This window comes from Colius striatus, chromosome 12, assembly GCF_028858725.1.
Source record: "Colius striatus isolate bColStr4 chromosome 12, bColStr4.1.hap1, whole genome shotgun sequence".
NCBI lineage: Eukaryota > Metazoa > Chordata > Aves > Coliiformes > Coliidae > Colius > Colius striatus.
Window position 1 is genome coordinate 27299999 of NC_084770.1, and position 18953 is coordinate 27318951.

The 18953-nt window shown below is 48.5% G+C and overlaps 1 protein-coding gene across 1 annotated transcript in view; it reads right to left on the minus strand.

Annotated features, from left to right (window-relative positions):
* The window catches only part of YEATS2 (YEATS domain containing 2), a 47013-nt gene extending 29141 nt beyond the window's left edge, over positions 1-17872 (minus strand). Inside the window, 11 exon segments of the mRNA XM_062005316.1 lie at positions 1228-1467; positions 3020-3206; positions 4224-4268; positions 5472-5583; positions 7138-7299; positions 8500-8615; positions 10503-10745; positions 13559-13651; positions 13761-13858; positions 17077-17188; positions 17830-17872. Coding sequence (XP_061861300.1) covers positions 1228-1467; positions 3020-3206; positions 4224-4268; positions 5472-5583; positions 7138-7299; positions 8500-8615; positions 10503-10745; positions 13559-13651; positions 13761-13858; positions 17077-17176 — 1396 coding nt within the window. The 5' untranslated portion in view covers positions 17177-17188; positions 17830-17872.
* Between the last annotated feature and the right edge of the window lie 1081 nt (positions 17873-18953).

The following is an 18953-nucleotide window of genomic DNA, read 5'->3' on the forward strand; positions in this document are numbered from 1 at the left end:
AATGCCTGTGAATCTGCTTTCTTGGCAGTGATTGACAATTAAAAATGGAACATAAACGCTGATCAAACACAGCCCCTGTGATTTCACACTGCTTGTGAAATCTGCAGGGGGTGACACTTCTCAGCAGACACCAGAACCTTGGGAAAATGTTTAGCAGGGAAACATTTAAATAGCAAAGATCAACAGAGAATAGTCCAAGCATTTTAAGAAAAGACAGGACAGCCCCTCTAGTTCTTGCTTTCTGGGAAGCCTTGAGCAAAGAAGATCAAGAGAAGAGCTTATTAAGGAAGAAGAAAGCCCTTGGCATAGGTTCAAATGTAAATCAGCCCAAGTGCAGTTTTAAGATGTCAAAGATTGATATTTATATTTAATTAAAAAACCAACAAACCAGCCACACCTGATGAACATCATCTGGGAGCAGACCATCAGAAATCCCACCCACTGCCAGCTGGTGCTTCAGCCTCTCTACCTTCAACACCAGAAAGTGAAGGGATGTAACAGGTCCCCTTGCAGCTTCACAGCATGTGACATGGCCAGCTGCACACTGAAACTTTCTGGCATCAAACATCACCCAGTGGCTGGCATCATGCCCAGGCAGGGAAGGGACTGTACGTGAAATGAGTCAACAGCACCTTGACCAGGTTTGGTTGGGAAACTATCAAAAGAGAGCTATCACATTGCTCACTGCACTCAGCTGACAACTTTGCCTGCCAGAGAGTGGACTTTTAGAAGAGGAAGACCAAATACCTGAGGAGATATCACAAGTGCAAGATGGACCACTTGAGCCTACAAGGTTGAACTTCGTTATCTGCCCAATAATCAAAAACATTAGACATTTCTTCTTAATCCATCCCAGCTGCCTGAAAGGAGGAGGGAGAAGAATGGCTTCTTCTCATATATAAATACCTCAAATGGAAGATGTGTCCTTGCCTGGGCCTCTCTGTGGATAGCAGTGCAGTTAAAGACTCTCTTTTCCACACTTAAAAGCATCCCAGGGCAGGGAGAGAACAGCTCTCATCCTGCTTTGGATCTGATGTGAAGCATCTCACACTGTAGGCTTTTTCCCCTCGACCTTTAAAAAGTGTGTTTAGCTCCTTACTCTACAGTTTCCTACTGCCCAATATTCAAAGATTGGCAGGAAATCAGTGGAAGGAAACAAATCCAACTGGTTCACTCTCTTTTTTTTCTGCCAGGGTGAAGCACTCCTGTAAGTAAACTAACATTCACCTGATACAATCTTGCAACTCATGGTGATAGGCTGGAAGGATTTTCCTGGTGACTCTGCAGGGCTTGGACTCTGACCTTGAGGCACTATTTTACAGCTAGCTGCAATGGGTTGAAAGGCTGAATTTCCATGAGAGCCAAAGGCAACTTTCTGTGTGGCTAACTTGGTGGGAGTCCGTTCTATCGAAGATGGCAGGGAATAAAACGTGGCATGTCTTTCGCTTTCAGCATTCCCAGAGAATCCTGATCAAAACAGGGAAAAGAAGAAAAATAGTTCTTAAGCTGAGGCATCTGATTCCTCACTGTGCTCCTCCACACAAACAAAACTCAGGTATGACAAACACGCTCCCAAGGGAAGGAAGGAAAAGCGGCTGGTGGGGGTAGGAGGTTCCTCCTGAGCAAGGCTGTGGCATTGGTCTCTGAACACAAGAATGAAAATGCTGCTGTGCACAGCTTGTTCAGCTGGGCCAACTGAGCAGCCACTCCTTACACATCTCCTTGGAACGACCCTTCCATCGACCAAAAGCTGCCGGTAGTTTCGAGTGCCCTCGCTTAGGGCTCCACGGGACTAAGGCTGGATCTCCTTCACAGAGTCTCACAGTGCATCTTTTGGAGCAGGAGCACAAGGAGACCATCTACTGCCTTTTGACCTGGGTTAAGGAATCCACCTTACCTGAGGTTGTAGGACTAACTGCCTGATAGTGTAAGAAAGAGGCAGGTTTACTTCGCTCCTGTTGGCTGTAGCACTGCTCACCTAAAGGTGCTGCACGTCCTCCCGTTTGAGTCAAAAGCCTCTGCACTTCCAATCTGTTTGCATTTCTCCTTTTTCAGCCACAGAAAACATGGCATTTAGACAGTGCACACTCTTCTTTCTAGCAGAAAGCACACCATGCACAGCACCAGCTTAAAGCTGTTCCTTGAACACAGGAGTGCCAGGATAAATGAAGAAAGGCAGCGAACCACTCTGCACCAGACTGTCTTCTGTAACACAAAGTTGCTGTTTCCACCAAGTTTCTCACACTAAAATGTGCAAACCATAGAAGCCACCCTTGTTTCTCAACCCCTGACACCATGTACCTCAGAAAATGAAGTGAAATGACAACAGAGGCAGGGGTTTTTTTTACTGCTTCACCCAAAAATCCTCACAGTGTGCCCAAGGGCCAGCAGCAGCTCGTTTCAGGCAATTGCAATGATCCTGCTGCATCAACTGCCACCCCACTGCAACAGACGCTGCAGTTCCTCACCTTACAGGGGAAGGTGAGAATGCAAGTGTGACATGCACAGATGCCATCCCTCAGACAAACATACACTAGGCCTTTTTTCACTCCATTTCACACCACACTTAATGTAGTCGCTTCTGTTCCCTCCCAGTCAGCTCACGTTAGGCACCAACAGAAACCAAACACGCTCCTAGACCAACTCCTTAAATGTACACTCAGTCCCCAAAACACTCCCAATCCTACACTGTCCTCTGCAAACAGTCTGCCAAGAACAAAACTACAAGTGCTGTTCAACAACAAGCCTTTTTCCCACTGCATCTGCTGCACACAGCTTCACATCCACTGTGTTTTGCACAACAGAGCTTGCTCAACTCCAGGTTCAACAAAGCAAAGCAAACATCAAACCCCACCCTGTAACTCTTTCTGAACTACATTTCAGAGTGCTCTGAGGAAACCACGGTGTGGGGTGAGCCAGGATGGGGTAGCACTGGCAACCTTTAAGATAAGAGAATAATTCAGAGGAAGCATCCAGGAGAACTGAAGCTCCAAACTTCAGCAGCACCCATTCACTTTACCTTTGTCCGTGGAAGCATCTGGGCTGGAGTCTCGCAAGTGTTTGATTGGGGAAGAAGCTTTGACTGGTGCTGGGATACTCAGTGGCAGTGGTAAAGTTGTAGGAACATCAGAAAGGTCAGACTCTGAAGACTGGGAGAAGAGGTACTCCTCACCAAGGGAATGTCTATGCAGCTCCACATCCACTACCTTCCACAAAGAGGAGGAAAGGATGACATTAGTGAGATAAAGGTATAAAAACTGAGAACAGCTACGCCTCTACTTCTATCTGAATGTCTAGAACCCTCTCCCTCTCCTGCCCACAACCCTGCATAACATTTTAGCCATTTCAGGGATGCTTCCCAGAGGTCCAGCAGCACCTGAGATCACACAGAAATCTTGCAACACTGAAGCCCCACAGTGAAATGGCACATCTCTCAGTCCATGGGGAAATGGGAATAGTGAACACTGCAAGCAGAGCAGAGCCCAGCTCCAAGCTGCCACTAAAGAAAGGACTGCATAGCCCCTTAGGGACAGCCACAAAACTGCACTTTCCTGCCTCTTTCTGATAAGGCTTTCAGGAGCACAGGCTATCTGCCTTCAGAAGTGCTCTTTAATCACAGCAGACGTTTTGCATCAATGTTTTCTCCAGACTGAAAGGCTGAAGTAATGCAATTTCACCACAGAGATTGCCATTCATTACAGTACAAAGGGAAAACCATGAAACCCCCCAACTTTGGGGATAGAGCAAACTGTGAGCTATTAATTCATTCACTGAAGAGCTCATTTTCCAGGAAGATACTGAATCCTGACACACACACGGACTTCCAAGCACTTAATACACTGCAAAGCTTCAGCAGGATAGATGGGTGATCCCTTTAACTCAGATTCTTTATGTATGAGACCTGCAGCACATCAGAATGCAAATCAAGATGTTTGGTGCCAGAAGCTCCACAAAGAAATGAAAACTGTAGTACAAGTTTAGTTCTTGATGAAAGAAGAGCTGGAAGCAGTCTCCCCTGAACTAGAAAGGGGAAAAAACATGACTGCTGTCACGAGTAGTGGCAAGGTGGCATAATCATATCCTTTAACAAGAAAGGAATCTACATTCCCCAAACTGTGACATCAAACCTGTCTGTCTGTGTCTCAGCCCTGTCTACCTTCTTATTTTTAAACATCCTTAAGGGATCTACAGTCCAACATCCAACCCCCAACCCACTGACTCACCGTTTCTGCGCCAAGTGTCTGCAGGCCTGTGTAGGTCCTGTCCAACTGGATAAAACAACACATTTACATTAACCAGGGCAAAGCAATACATCAGCTAGAACTTACAGTACACTTTGTCTGAGCAGAGCTGAAGCTGTGTAAATTGAGAAGCAGTGCATCCATTTTTTTTTGCAGCCAAACACGACCTAAACCCCTCACTAAAGTAGAAAGGAGCAGAGAGACTGAAGACAAGGAGATTGCTGGGGAGATACTATTTCAAGTAACTGTTCACACTGAGAATCAGCCCATGAAGAGGCAGAAAATCCCAGAGGCACCTGTTAAGACACCTACAGAGAGAAGCTGTTTTTGACAGGCCCAGGGGCACACAGGCTCTGCCAGCCACAGAGGAGGGCTCAGCTCACGGCAGCCACAGGCTCAGCACACAAACAGCAAAGATTTGCTGGTTTGATTTCTTGTGTGCCACAGCATGGCTCAGTTTTCTTCTGTAGGCTGGGCTTCCTTCACTGCACAACATTCAGCATATTGTTATCAATTTGTCCCCAAGTTATATCCCTCCAAATATATCTTACTTATCATCTGCATTACATGTTCCTAAGTTCCAGAGGAACACTTCCAACCTTCTCTCCTGTCTGTATTTGGGGTTGCAATGAGGTATCTACATCAGTCTGAAATTCATTAATACAGGCAGAGTTTAATTAAAGGGAAAACAAGAGTAATGGCCTAGTTCTCCAGGATTGCTGCACACTATAAATCCTATGGAGTGCCTCAGGATGGGTGAATGAGTTGAAAATGAAGGCTTCCTGCAAAGGGAACGAGGAACCTCAGCCCCTCTCTGCCCGCTCTTAAGAACAAGAGATAATCTCTAGCCAGTAGGTGCAAGACCTGAAGGAACAGAACACATACAGCCATCACTTTACCAACAGAAAGCTATCCATGCAGCACCCTGGCAAGTTAAAGCCAATCAGAGCATGAAATAATCTTAAAACTCTAGGGAAACAACAGGTAAATGCTTCACTGCTCTGAGCAGACTCAGTTCTAGGCTGGGTTCCTTGGCCACTACATTGGCTCCAGCAGAGCCAAGGTAAAAGGCTTTCCTTATTCTCCAGCTCAACTATCACATGCAAACAACCAGCAGGACATCCACACATCAGAGAGACAGACAGAAGCATACACACAAGCAGAGCCTCTTCTAGATTATGCAGGAGAGCTCACTGAATTGCCTTTCTCTCAAATATCTTGTTCAAGTACCTTCAAGTTGTGTATGATATCGATCCTCTTGTTCTGGCTGTCCTTGAAATGTATCTGGACTCTCACAGGAAACTCTCCCCAGCCTCTCCTGGTCAGGTGGAAGGGAGGTTCTCTGGAAACAAATGGTGCTTCACATGTTGGGAGGCAGAAGTGGTACAGTTTTCACCTACTGCTTTTTCAGCAAGCCGATGACTGCTTTTCTAGCTGACACCTAAAGCCATCTTCAGGCCTGCAGCTCACCACAGAGAGAGTGCAACCACAGAAATGAGAGTTTGATGGCTTTGGACAGCTGAAAGCATACTTGTATTTTGCACAAGGGGACAGGGAAGGAAACGGCACAAAACTGTTGGATGAGAGAACATGTCAAACAAGTGTCTTAAAAGAAAAAAGACTGTGTAGTGCCAAGTGGAAAACACTTGTTCCAAAAACCCCCAAGTCAGCTCCTCACACACAGATGCAGGGTGAGTTTCCAATGTGGCATTTTGCAATCACTTTCTGCTACTCCTTCTCGAGCAGCAGGAAGGCACACACCTCAATATAACACCAGGAGAACATCACACAGACAACAAGGAGAAACCAACTCAACTCCTGGCATTCTCCAAGCTGAAATGAAGGGTGTATTTCTCTCTAACATTTGCTGCTCCTTTGCTTTCACTCCAGGTGTTGTGGTAAATCACAAATGCAGTTTTGCAATGAAACAAAATGCAAGAGGTTTAAAAGCCATTTTTGGTCCGTGTTCACCACTGTGACTGGGGACAGTGAACCAAGGAATCAATTGGCCAGACAGGATTCAAACAAGACAAACAGCACTGGCATCAGATACTGGAAAGTGAGAAAGGTACAAAAAAGAGAGCAGTGAAGTGCATCTCAGTATGTTATACAAGAAATACAAAGGCATTTGCTTTCATCCTGGTGCAGGGTTGCCTTCTCAGAAACACTGCTGAGCCATGCCAACACTTCTCATCTCAGATAAGTCTCTCTGGGCTTGTCTGGTTAATTCTGTCAGAATTAAGTTGCCATTTTGTGCCAAGGCAGTCCCCCCAGCCTCCTCCAGGAGGCAGCTCAACACTGAGCATCCTGTGGAAAAGAATTCCTTTGGGAAGACACAAAATAGCCTGAAGGCACCCTCCAAAGGAGCAAGAAAGAGAGACTGACAGGATGTTTCCCTGCAGCAGCCAAAAAAGAACAGACCCCTCTCATCTCAGCAGGGTCACAGCTTTGAATTACAGGTTTGGGAGAGGGTAGAGAAGCTGCCCTGTTTCTGTAGCTCCATTACACTCACTGATGGGGAATTCCTTGAATCGTGAAGCCAACGTCACTGGTCTCATACAGTGGAGAAATGTTTGGGAGGGGGATACAATTTTCTTGCCCAAATGCACATGTATCACTAGAAGTACAGGCAAAACAAGCTTTTCCACACCAGAATGGATGGGAAGAGCAAAACGCTTCTTTTACCTGTGCAGCAGACAGCATAACACATACAGTGTTTGAACACAAATGTGCATGGATGACAGGAACTGGGAGTAAGCCAAGCCAAAGCCGGAGCTTAAACACAGACACGGAACAGTAAACCAGGCAAAGAAGCTGCAAACTCTCTAAGAAACTTGGCACCAAAAGCCTGGCAAGCAGAAAGCCTGGAACAGTGATTGGAATTCTTCCTTCTTACCTCACTTCTACCAGGTCATTAGGTTTGTAGCTGGGATGGAGGAAGAACCAAACTTTCTTAACAAAATGATTGATGCTGGGCTCTCTGCGAGAGCCTCGGACGTACACCATCCACTTATGGGTCGACTGATCGTTTTCTTCTCTCTTGTCAGGGGGAATGTACCTGGCAAAGAAATGAAACAAACACAAGCTAAGAACCCCAAATAGATAAACACCACAGAAAAGTATTTTGGGAAAGATTAGGCCAAAAGAGAATGGATGTGGTAAAATAACCTGTGTGAACTTTATCCCCTGTAGAGTTCTGCTTCTTACTGCTTACTCTGACAGTTTGTCCAGAAACAGAAACAGGTTCCATAACCTGCTGTGTATTTCTAACACATTCCCTCCATTTTAGTGCACAACTGCCATATGAAAGTTGTCCATTTAAACATTTGGCTCTTAATTAAGAAGACTTTAACACTCTACCACTGTCAAATCCCTTTCTCACTTTATTCTGAGCTATCAAGAAGCAAAAAAAGTGCTTCAGAACACAACAGTGCAGCAGAACACCACATCAGCAACTCTGCTACCACAAACACAAAACAATAACAACTCTTCCTATACCTATCTAAGAAACTTCATCAGGTCAATCCTCGGCTGTGGGTTTTCAAGAGGCAATTCTAACACCGTAAGTTTCATCAGCAGATGTTTGTTACTTTCTGTGCAAGAGGAAAAAACTGACAAGAGCAGTGTGGGAGTGGAGAGTTAAAACATGGAGTTGTCCACAGCTCCCTAAAAGGGAAGCCTTTCTTTCCTCATAGTTCAAAAGTTAAATGAATGCTTTTCTTCCCTAATTTCCCCAAAGCTCAAGAGTTACATATATTTACCTGTCTTAAAGGTTTTTTGGAGGTAAAAAACCATTATAAAGCAGAAGCTGTAAAAATGGATTTCTTCGGACTCCACCAGACTCTCCAAATGTTCCTCATTCCGGTGGTCTGGATTGTGAGGGGCTTTGTTTGTTTATTTTGGAGGGGTTTGTTTGTTTAGAAAACCCCACCTTGTCCTTATGGACATGCTGAACTGACCCATTTGCTTTTCCAAGTGCAAAAAGCCAAACTTGGGTTTTAACTTGCTCATAGAAGAGAAACAGAGCTTAGGATCTCTTTTCCTAGGTGTATGTGTGTGTGCATATATAAAGAACATGAAAAAACAACTCCTACAAGACCCATTCCTCCCACAAAAAGACCTCATGCAGACACTCATGCAGCCTTGGGTACAACAAGGCAAATACTGTGAAAGCCTAAGGATTTTGTCTCCTAATTTTAACCTCTTAATCCATTTAATGCTGAAGGGAAGAGCCATCCCTCAGCCCCTGGGTACTAACTTGGAGACGTTGCCAACCACGATTGTTTTCTTCACATAAAGGCGTGAGGTCTCCTCGCTGGACAGGCCGGTGTTTCGCTGTCCTGGCTTCTGAGAGCTTGAAACACTCGAACTGTCCTGAGGGTAGGGGAAGGAAAAAAGACCAGGCAAACAAAAAGCCAAACATTCCTCTTAATTATCATTTTTCTTTCATGGTAGAAAAGTGTTGTTAAAAGAAAGAAAGTAAACCTGCACAGTTAAATGACAGAGCAGCAATGAGTCATCCCTAACAGCACTTCAACTGTTATCTAGGCACATTTAAGCAACTCAGGCACACAATGATGATACACTACCTAGCCAAGTGTATGCTGCATGGCCTAACTGAGTGGACATTGTGTGACACACTATGGATCTGAGCCATGATTTGAGCTTGGGTTTCAAAAGCATTGCGACTGCACCATCAGAAAAACTACTGAACGCTGCCAGGGTGGCATCAGGTCGGTCACTAATCAGAAGCAAAGCTTAAATCTCCCATGGGTGGCTCCTGAATCTCAGATCTTCACAGAAAAAACCCCATCCTCTTGACTTCTGAGGGAGCAGTGCTTACACTTACAGCCCACAGAGGCTCCACTTTATATATTAGAATCATAGAACCACTACAGTTGGAAAAGACCTTTAAGTTCATCGAGTCCAACCACTCACCTCACACTGCCAAACCCATCACTAAACTAAACCATGCCCCTCAGCACCTTATCTACACAGCTTTTCAATATCTCCAGGGATGGGGACTCCATCACCTCCCTGGGCAGCCTGGGCCAGTGTCTAATAACCCTCACAGGGGAAAAATTCTTCCTGATCTCCAATCTAAACCTCCCCTGGTGCAACTTGAGCCCCTGTCCTCACGTCCTGTCATTCACTACTGGAGAGAAGAGACTGGCCCCCACCTCACTACAGCTCCCTGTCAGGTAGTTGTTAGAGAGTGATCATGTCTCCTCTCAGCCTCCTCCTCTCTTATTCCTCTTCTTCTATTGTCTATCTGCCTTCTGCTGAGGAGCCCAGGCAGACTGCAGCCCTGTTACCAAGGGTGTCACACTGCACAGTGAGGCACAGTCACTGCCCTTTCTGCCATGTACTATTGCAACTTCTTCAGCTGCAGAATGCAGTCACATGCAATGAGATGTACCCACTCCTGGCTTGGGTTAGAGGCTGTATTCTCCTGGCAGGCCTGAGAGCTTAAAGGGACTGAAAGGAAACTGAGGAGTTCCATCTCACCCACTGCAAACAGTGACAGAGCCTCCCCACCGGAGCTAACTGCAGACAACAATTGCAAGGGAAGGGATTCAGATCAAAACTAACCCAGAAAAAAGTATGGGGGAACAATGAAAGAAGTTATTTTTAACCTGGGTCAGCCCAGTTCAGTTAAGCAAACAGTGATATCAGCACAAGAGCAAGCAGTGCTACCGAGAGAGAACAACTCACACAGTGCCCCAGGCTCTGCTGGCTCACACTCCCACTGTGTCCTCAGCACAGGCTGCTGATGAGAACAAACCCCAACCTCCAGTGCTTCCACCACTCGAAGCAATGCAGCCCCCATGGGCACACAGAGCCAGGCAGCATTACTTCTTAAAAAGAGTGCTGGGAATGACTCTCTTCTGTCCAGGCTCTACCCCTTCTGACCTGACTTCCATCTGCACAGCAAACCCCTTTGTTCAAGCTGTGAAATAGCAGCTGTCCCAGAGGCTGCCAACGAGGCAGCAGCACACAGCTGTGCTAACAGGCTACCACCACTGCCTGCCTGACCTCTCTGATGGGCAACACTGACTTAAGAGGAGTTCCCCAAGTTACGTACACTTCAGTTAGCCTTACAGCAAAGCCAAGCTGAGAGTGGGAGCAAACGGCTGGAGAGGGTAAGAAACACATCTTCAGCAAGGTGGGTGAAAACATGAAGAGCTCCTGGTGCCAGCACTGAGTCCAGACAGAGCACACACCTCCAACAACTTGACCACCACTCGAGTTTTACTTTACCCGGCCAGTGTTTCTGCTCTGTCTCTGGTCCAGGCTGTTTGGCAGCCGCTCATCTGCCTCCAAGTTGCCATTGTCTTTGTCCGGGAGAAAGTCATTGTGCTGAGAGAGCGAGTCGCTCTCGGAGTGGTTGGCAGAGGGAGTGTCTGAGCCCTGGTTTGCTGGAGATGAGGAGCGAGAGGGTGACTCCAGGAACTTCTTGATTGAAGGGTGATTAAGAATTGTCGCATCGCACGACCTGGCACCCTGCAAGAAAGAGGTCAGGCAGCCCAAATGAAAACAGAGCTGGGCCAGAACAACACAAAGTCAACCTATGAAGAAAGACCAAATATTTAATCAGCTGCCCTGCAGGAAAAACACAGGCCACAGAAGAGAGAATGTTTCTACAGAAACAGCACCCTAAACTGAATCTGTTCCTTCAGGCAGAAAGGAACCTGCCTGGTTTTGGAAAGGAGGACTGCAGCCTACTCAAATACCTTTGAACATAACATCTTCCCTTTCTGTGCAGACACTTAGAGTCTTTTACCATGCACAGAGAGGCCACAGCTGCCCAGTTCTTGCAGGCACACAGGGTATGTAAGTGCATCAAGCTCTTTTGGTTTGATACTCACTAGCAGTCTTACCAATGCCTCTGAGGCAAGCTGCACATTTCAGGACCCTGTCTGCTCCCAAAGCTTAACAGAGGACGGAGGATAATGTATAAAGAGTTATATGCTCAGGCATGGTTGCAAACTTTCCTCAAAAGGCACATCTTGGAGCTGCTCTTAGATCCTTTTAACTTCAGAAGTAGCAAGAAAAACATCCATCACTCGAAGCAGGTGTCCCTGTGGCACTTCTCCTCCCAGCCACCAGTCCTGTCACCTCAATTTAATGAGGAATCAAGTGAGCAGAGACACCCCTCTGCCAGCAGCAGAGCGCTGACAGATCGCCTCACTCCAGCTCCTGAAGCCACAGACTCATACTAGAGTTGCATTGAGAGCTTTCCTTGCAGACAGCACCAGATGAAAGAGCCTTTCTTCTTCCCTGACCAACCACCCAGCTCAGCCAGGCTGGCACAATTACTCATGGGGAGGGGACAGGTCACCAAGGGAAAACAAATCAAGAAACTGATTTGGGATTTGTTTGGGTGAGGGTGGTTTTTTGTTGTTGTTGTCTCTTTCTGCTGTTGGCTTTTTTATTTCTCTTTGCAGGATGATTTTTATTCCACATAAAGCCTTAATGCAAAATTCTGACAACTTGATGGAGAGGGGGCCATGGGGACAGACAGCAGTACCACTGTGGAGCAGCAGAACTGCCCTCAACAGGTGGCAGCAGGGGTGGGGTTAAACATTGTCCCACCTTGGACTTTAAAGCTTCATTTGAGAGCCTTCTTTCCAACAGTTCACTGAGTACATGAGCAAAGCAATTACAATTCCCAATTACCTCTTTGAGAATTATATCCACACACAATGTGATGAAAAAAACACCCTAAAAACTAAACCACCAAGAAGCTCCTTTGTTTTTCCCTTTCTACACCTTTAGTCAAGCAAGATCACCAACAACTTGTCCACTAACTTGTGGGAAAACATTATCAGCTGTGATCACACAGTGACAGAAGCCTCAAAAGCCAACAGCACTGGGCTGAAGAACTGTTTATCTATGAGAACAGGTTAGGAATCTGTAAATCATCAGAGGTTCTGAATTAAGCTGCAAAGACTCCCATGCTATCAGCAGCAGAAATCGGAGGATCCATCACTGCACACTCAAAACAGGCAACAAAGAAAGCTGAACCCAGCAACAACATCAAAATAAAAGCAGAACTGATTTCACCTGCATGCACACTATGATTTTTTATTAAAGAACATTAAAATGCCAGCAAACATACAGCTGCACTAGCCACCAGCTCACCTAAACTGCAGGAAAACCAAACGAAGCAAGGATGCACCAGTCAAGTTTTGTCACTACTTCAAAGCAACCACAAAAGCTGGTGTTTCTGGCAAATGTGAAAGTCAGCAAGGCAATAAAACTAACACCCTGCATGGCAGAACAAACAACAGGGCACAGTACATCTCTTGCTGACACACGATGACGCTGGACAAAAGCACTTTCAAAGACCAGAACCTAGCTGACATTCTTCAGCCAGCTCTACAAGGGGAAATGAAGGATCTCCAAGCCTCTCGTAGCCTCTTCTGACTCCAGCTGCTCAGCTCAAATTCAGTGAGGGGAAAAACAAGCTGAGTCTTTGCAGTTTTATCCCACTTCAAGTCTTCTGGAAATCACCATAGGAAAGCCAGGAGCAGCTATGCAAGCCATGGCTTCGACGTGGGACTGGAGTAAAACCCAGCCTTGCAGCACCCAGGACAGCTTCCAAAAATCACCTCAGATCTTTACTGGCAATTAGATCAACTCCCTGAACTGAAAAGGTGGTAACCAAATACTTACACTGGTAGTGAACTACATGTTACTAGTCACTAGGAGTCTGCATGAGCTGCAACAGCCTGTGATTACCAGCCCATTAAGGACAGAGTGCTCAGAACTGGGGTTTAACTAAATGGGTTTGGAGTTTTTTAGTCTCTCTGTGGTATCTCCTTGATTTACCTCCTGCTTTACTGTTGTTCACCCAGTCGTTACCAGACTGCCAGGGTGAAGAGAGGACAGTTTTATGGCATTTCCTGAGCCTCAAGAATTCTTGGGTTTTGGGGGTTTTTTCCCCCTCTGAGATGGTCCAAAACCCACCTGCTTGGGAAAACACGTTCCCTACTTTTCAGGGCTTTGCAAGGACAAACTGTGCAGCATTGAGAGAAGCAAAGTGCTCTCACAAAAAAAGGCAGCAGAGTATTTCAGAACCCAGAACCAAGGGCTGCTGAACAACACCTCAACTGCTCCTTGAAGACTCCTCTTTGCCCAGTGCCTGAGGCCCAGCTGGTGATGCACGGCTCCCTTATCCCACTGCCACCCCATCTGCAGTTCATACTCCACCAACACCTCAAAAGCAAACATCAGCTTGAATAGCCAGTCAACTCCACCTCTCCTTTTGTAAATATTCCCTAAAGTCTTCTTATTCCTAAACCATTTGTTACCTCTCCAGCTTTCAGGAGACCAGCAGATGCATAATAGTTGGCCACGATGCAGGCACGCAGCTTATCCATCATCCTCCTCGCTTCGATCAGGCGCTACGAGAAGAAGAGGTGACATAGAGCACCAGTGGTTACTGCAGCAACCCCCCTCCACCCCAATGCACTTGCACCTTAGGGAGTTTCACTAAGAGCAAAACCTTCATACCTGATCTATGACTTCGATTTCATGCTCTTTACTCTTCATTTCAACAGCAAACTGTTCTTTTATAATCGTCTCGATCTTCTGCACAGCGACATCTCGAGCTGCCCAAGGCCACACGTGCAAAAGAAAGAAGGGGGAAGTAGTTACATGTCTATTTCTGAGGCTATATTTGAAAACATAAAGACCAGATGTCATTATGGAGTGAGAAGTGAAGGGGTAAGTTCAGCACATACACAAAATAAAAGGGAAGGATCACTTTTTCTGCAAGAGAAAGTCATTTGTCTTAACTGAAACCACATGTATCTGTAAAAGCTGGCTTATGTGGGGAGCTCTTTTTTCCTTTTTAGGTCTGAGATGACAAATAGCAGAGGATGGGAAGAACAGGATCAGTTTGTTTATTTCTGCCTCGAAAGGAAAACTCAAGACATGCTCCAGCCAAGTGCAGCCACGGCTGCGCCAGCCCAGGAGCACACTGGGACATCACACCACGGGCATTTCCCTGCTCTCTTCCACCCAATTCATACCCAGGAAATTTACACCACATCATGAAACTATGATAAGGCAAGACAGCACTTTGTGTTCAGCACTGGCATGAAGCACAGCCTGCACTGGAGTGCCTACAAGCCTTTGACTGCCCACAAAGGAAACGACATTATCAAAAGCTGGTCTACCTCTCACAAAATCCTCCTCCAGCATGCAGGCAAAAGGTGTGACTAGCCTTTCAGTTGGAGTTTATTGACCTCCATGGAAAGCCTGTAGTTCAGTGTTTCACACTGGACCAATACCTTACAGCAAATTAGCAGCTAAGAATTAAACAAGGATCTTACTGTGTTCTTCTAGAATGTACGTATCTCAGAATCATGGAATCACAGAATGGTGGGGTTGGAAGGGACCTTTAGAGATCATCCAGTCCAACCCCCCTGCAGAAGCAGGGTCACCCAGATCAGGTCACACAGGAACATATCCAGGTGGGTCTTGAAGCCCTCGAAGGAAGGAGCCTCCACAGCCCCTCTGGGCAGCCTGTGCCAGGGCTCCCTCACCCTTACAGTGAGTGTTTCTTCTTATGTTTAAATGGAGCTTTTTGTGCTCCAGCTTCATCCCATCACCCCTTGTCCTGTGGATAGATACCACTGAAAAAAGTGCTGCCCCAGCCTCCTGACACCCACCATTGAGATAGCTGTCAATATTAATGAGATCCCCCCTCAGTCTCCTCTTCTCCAGACTAAACAGCCCCAGCCTTTCCTCGTAAGATGCTCCAGTCCCCTGATCATCTTGGTGGCCCTGCATTGCCCTCTCTGCAGCAGTTCCCTGTCCCTCTTGAGCTGAGGAGCCCAGAACTGGACACAGGACCCCACGAGGGCAGAGTAGAGGGGGAGCAGAACCTCCCTCGACCTGCTGCCCACACTCGATACACTTAGGAAGAACGATTCTTTTGCTCTACACCTACTGTAGACTTCAATATTGCCCTTCCTTTAAGTCACCTCCATTATGGCAAAGGGCTTCAAGTTCTAAGCAAGGACTTGGAAAAGCAGGAACTGTATTTCTGGAAGAAAGCCTGGAAAAGGTCTGGCAGCCTGTGTCAAAGTGCAGTGACCCCACTGCAAAGCAGCTCAGAGAAACAGCCTGGGTTCCTCTGAGATTAATCTCACGTTGTTTCCACGTGGAACAGGAGGCAACAGCACCAAGACTTTGTCCTGAGCTTCAGAGGAAGCTACACTTCAAACAAACCTAAACAGGTACAGTCCAGACAGGTAGACAACTGCATCTCTTCCCAAGGCTGATGCCATGCAACACCAGCATCATGACAATTAAAGCACTTTAGGACTTGTGGTTGTATCGCAGAAGCTTTTTAAGAACACTTTATTATCCTATATTTCCCAGCTTAGTGTCAACCACAGTCCCTAATCTGTTTTACAAACAAATACTGTGTTGATGAAGGTTTTGTACTCCAGGAATTCTTGTATCAAAGCTGGAGATCTTCCACATGAAGAAAGAAGTTGGTTTGGGGGAATCACCTGAACAGAAAGTTCACTTTGGCAAAGACAGCTTTCCAAGGCCCTGAGACTTTTCCCTGCTGATTATTAAGACCTGAAAAGCTGTCCCAGAAGTAGATTAAAAACCCATCTGCAGTCCCCAGGACACTCCACCACAGAGGGTGATGACTTCTGGTAGCCAGGCAGGGCAGACAGCTGAGAGCAGTGATGCTCTTCTGCCACGGCCAGCTGCAGCACAGCTCTGCTGCCAGGGCTCCCAACTGACCTGGCACACAGGGCCTGCCCAGCCCTATAACTGACCTGGCACACAGGGCCTGCCCAGCAACACATTCGACCCAGAGTTGAGCCTCCTCAGCCTGGTCCAGCTGTGTACACCATCTTCCCACGAAGCCATCATCTGTCCCCCTGCAACTAGAAGCTCTGGCATCTCTCTCTCTTCCTGGATCTTCTTCAGAGCCCACAGCCAGTTTCAGCTTTCTCACCTCCCTGTTTGTCAGCTCCTCCCTCTCACTAGCTGTGCTATGCCAAAAATCACTGGCCTACACCCTGTCCCAGGGGCAAAAAGCTCCACTCTCATTTGCCCAGAGACAACTGCAACCTGTCCCAGGCACCCTGCCAACAGGCTGGTTCCCAAAGCAAGCATATCTGAGCGTGCCAAATGCAAACCTACTCATCCAGCTACTCTCTCCACTACACTTTATCCCCCTTTCCTTCAGCTGGTAGCTGTTCCTCCTCCTCCCTCTCAAAGCCCCTTCCTTCTACCTAATTTATCTCTTCTACACTGCTCCATTTCATTTCATCTGCCTACTCTTGCATGCATTTGTCATCTTCCAAGAGCCTGTCTACCTACTGCTCGTGGATTTCTTTTACCTCTACCTCAAGGTGGCAGATTTCTTCCCCTCAACACGCTGTACTCCTGCATCCCCTGAATGTAAACAGAGTGTGCAAGATTTCAGATGCACAGGTTGGAGCACATCTCACCACACCTCACTGCTGGGAAGATGCACTGGCAAAAACTTCACCAAGCAACAGGAACCAGAGTGGGCTACTATGGCCCTTCAGAGCTCATGCTCTCGCTGCAATCGTGCAGCCTTACCTCTGGGTCAGCCAGCAGGTAGGAATGGCTCCGTGGACGACTGCAACACCTTCATTTAGTTATACAGAGGTATCACTAGTTCCCTTACTCATTTTCTGCCCTTTGAAGCCTTAGAACCCACCCCAGTCCTTTCCAGGCCCGCCTGCAGTCAGCATGCACGTCCACACACGCACATCCACGGCGTGCCCAGTGCCACCCAGGCAGCCCCTTCGGTTCCAACGGCTCCTACCTGACTGCTCGGCTGCTTTGTGGCGCTTGCTGGGATGCGTGACGGTGATCTCCTCATAGTCAGGGTCCTTCTCTGCGATCACTCTCTTCATCCCAGACATGTTCTCTCCACTCTTCCACCAAGAAGAAAAACAGAGGCACTGATGTCACCCACAGAGATCCTGTAGGCAGGCTCCCACCTTTCACCGGGGAGAGCCCCGTGGTGAACAGCTGTGACACCGCCTTCACCAGTTGCTACAGGGGCTGGCCGTGTACAGCCCAGGCCCTTCAACTGCCTCCCGCCCCCTGGAGCTCCCCAAGGCCCCGGCGCCCTCAGCCACGGGGCAGCAGAAAGGACACCCAGCCGCGGCCTGGTGAGAGCCACGATCCCCTCAGCGCGGGCACCGGCGCCTCAGGAGAGCGCCTGGATGCGGCGATCCGTACCGCAAGCACCTGGGAGCCACCCGCCGCCCGGCCGCGGCTGCGGAGGCCCCGCTCCGAGAGCTGCCGGAGCCGCAGCGCAGCCCTTCCCGCGCCCAGGAGCGACCCTGAGGCGTGAGGGGAAGCCACGGCGGGGCGGCACTGCGGGAGGGGAGAGGAACGGCGCGACGGCCGCCTCCCGCGCCCCCCGCCCGCCCCGCTGCGGGCACCGGCACCCCCCGGCCCGGCCCACGTGCGCGGCCGGCGCCGCTCCCCTCCCCCCGCCCGCGCACACAAAGCCGCCGCGGCCGCGGCCCCGCGCTCCTCCCCCCCTCTGCCTTCCCCAGCCGCTCACCCGCGCTCCGCCGCCCGGCCCGGCCCAGCCCCGCCGCCTGCACCGGCCGCGCCCGCCCGCGGCCCTCAGCGCCGGCCCCCACCGCCCCGCGCCGCCGCCAGCAGAGCCGCCGCCATGAGCGCAGCGCTCAGCGCCTGGCTGCCCGTCAGCCGCCGAGGCGGGGCCCGCGCAGGCGGACAGCGGCCAGGGGGCGGGACGGGGCCGGCGGCGGCGCCGGGGGGAGCCGCACCGGGGGGATCCGCACCTGCCGCCGCGGGAAGGTGCCGCGGGCCGGGGCCGGCTGCGGCGTTGGCCCTCAGCGCCAGCAACACACCGCGGGCAGCGAGGCGGGGGGGTTCTGCTTACGTATATTAATGTATTTGCCTCGACTTACTGGGTGAAGCAGCCTTATTTTAATGAGCAATTAACTTTGAGGAAGCCATTTTACAGGAGAAATCAGCGAAAGGAGAGCGGTTAGGAAAAGAACCAGCAGCACCATGGCACCTCAGCACTGCGGTGGCAGCCCCGGCCTGCCCTGATGTGTTGTTGGATGCAACGTCTGGTTTTGCACTCGTCTCACTGAGAATGGAGCTTGAAAAAGATCTTACATCCTATTTCGCCACGTTTCACGGAGCTCAAATTTAAAGTTACTGAAATGCAGAATGTCTGGCACCATTTCTACGAAGAGATTTCTTTATACTTACCTCTGAGACACAGGGCGTGTTGAGTTTCAGGGCCTCAGTGCCTTAAGCTTTACTCAGGACATCCAGAACAGCCCACGTCTGCACAGTCTGCACAGGGAACAGTCCTCTGCTACACGTGGGCTGCAGGGCAAAGCTATGGAAGCTGTGTTGGGTTGCCACAGTATCTAAATGTTTTAGGGAAGGCAAGACTGGCCTTATGTGAAGGGCAAGTTCTGAGCCTGAGATCCAGAATGCATGTTATGGGGAAGAGGAAGCCAAGAACACTGCTGTATTCCACCAGAAAATGCTTGAAGGATGGCTGGAGTAGGTAAAAATGGAGTGTGAAACCAAATACTTCCTTTATATCCATTCAACTGCACTAGTTCCATTCCATCAGAGTCTGTACCCTTACTCTGTCACCTGGAAGTGGCACCTCAAGATGGCCAAGTAGCTGCTTTTGGA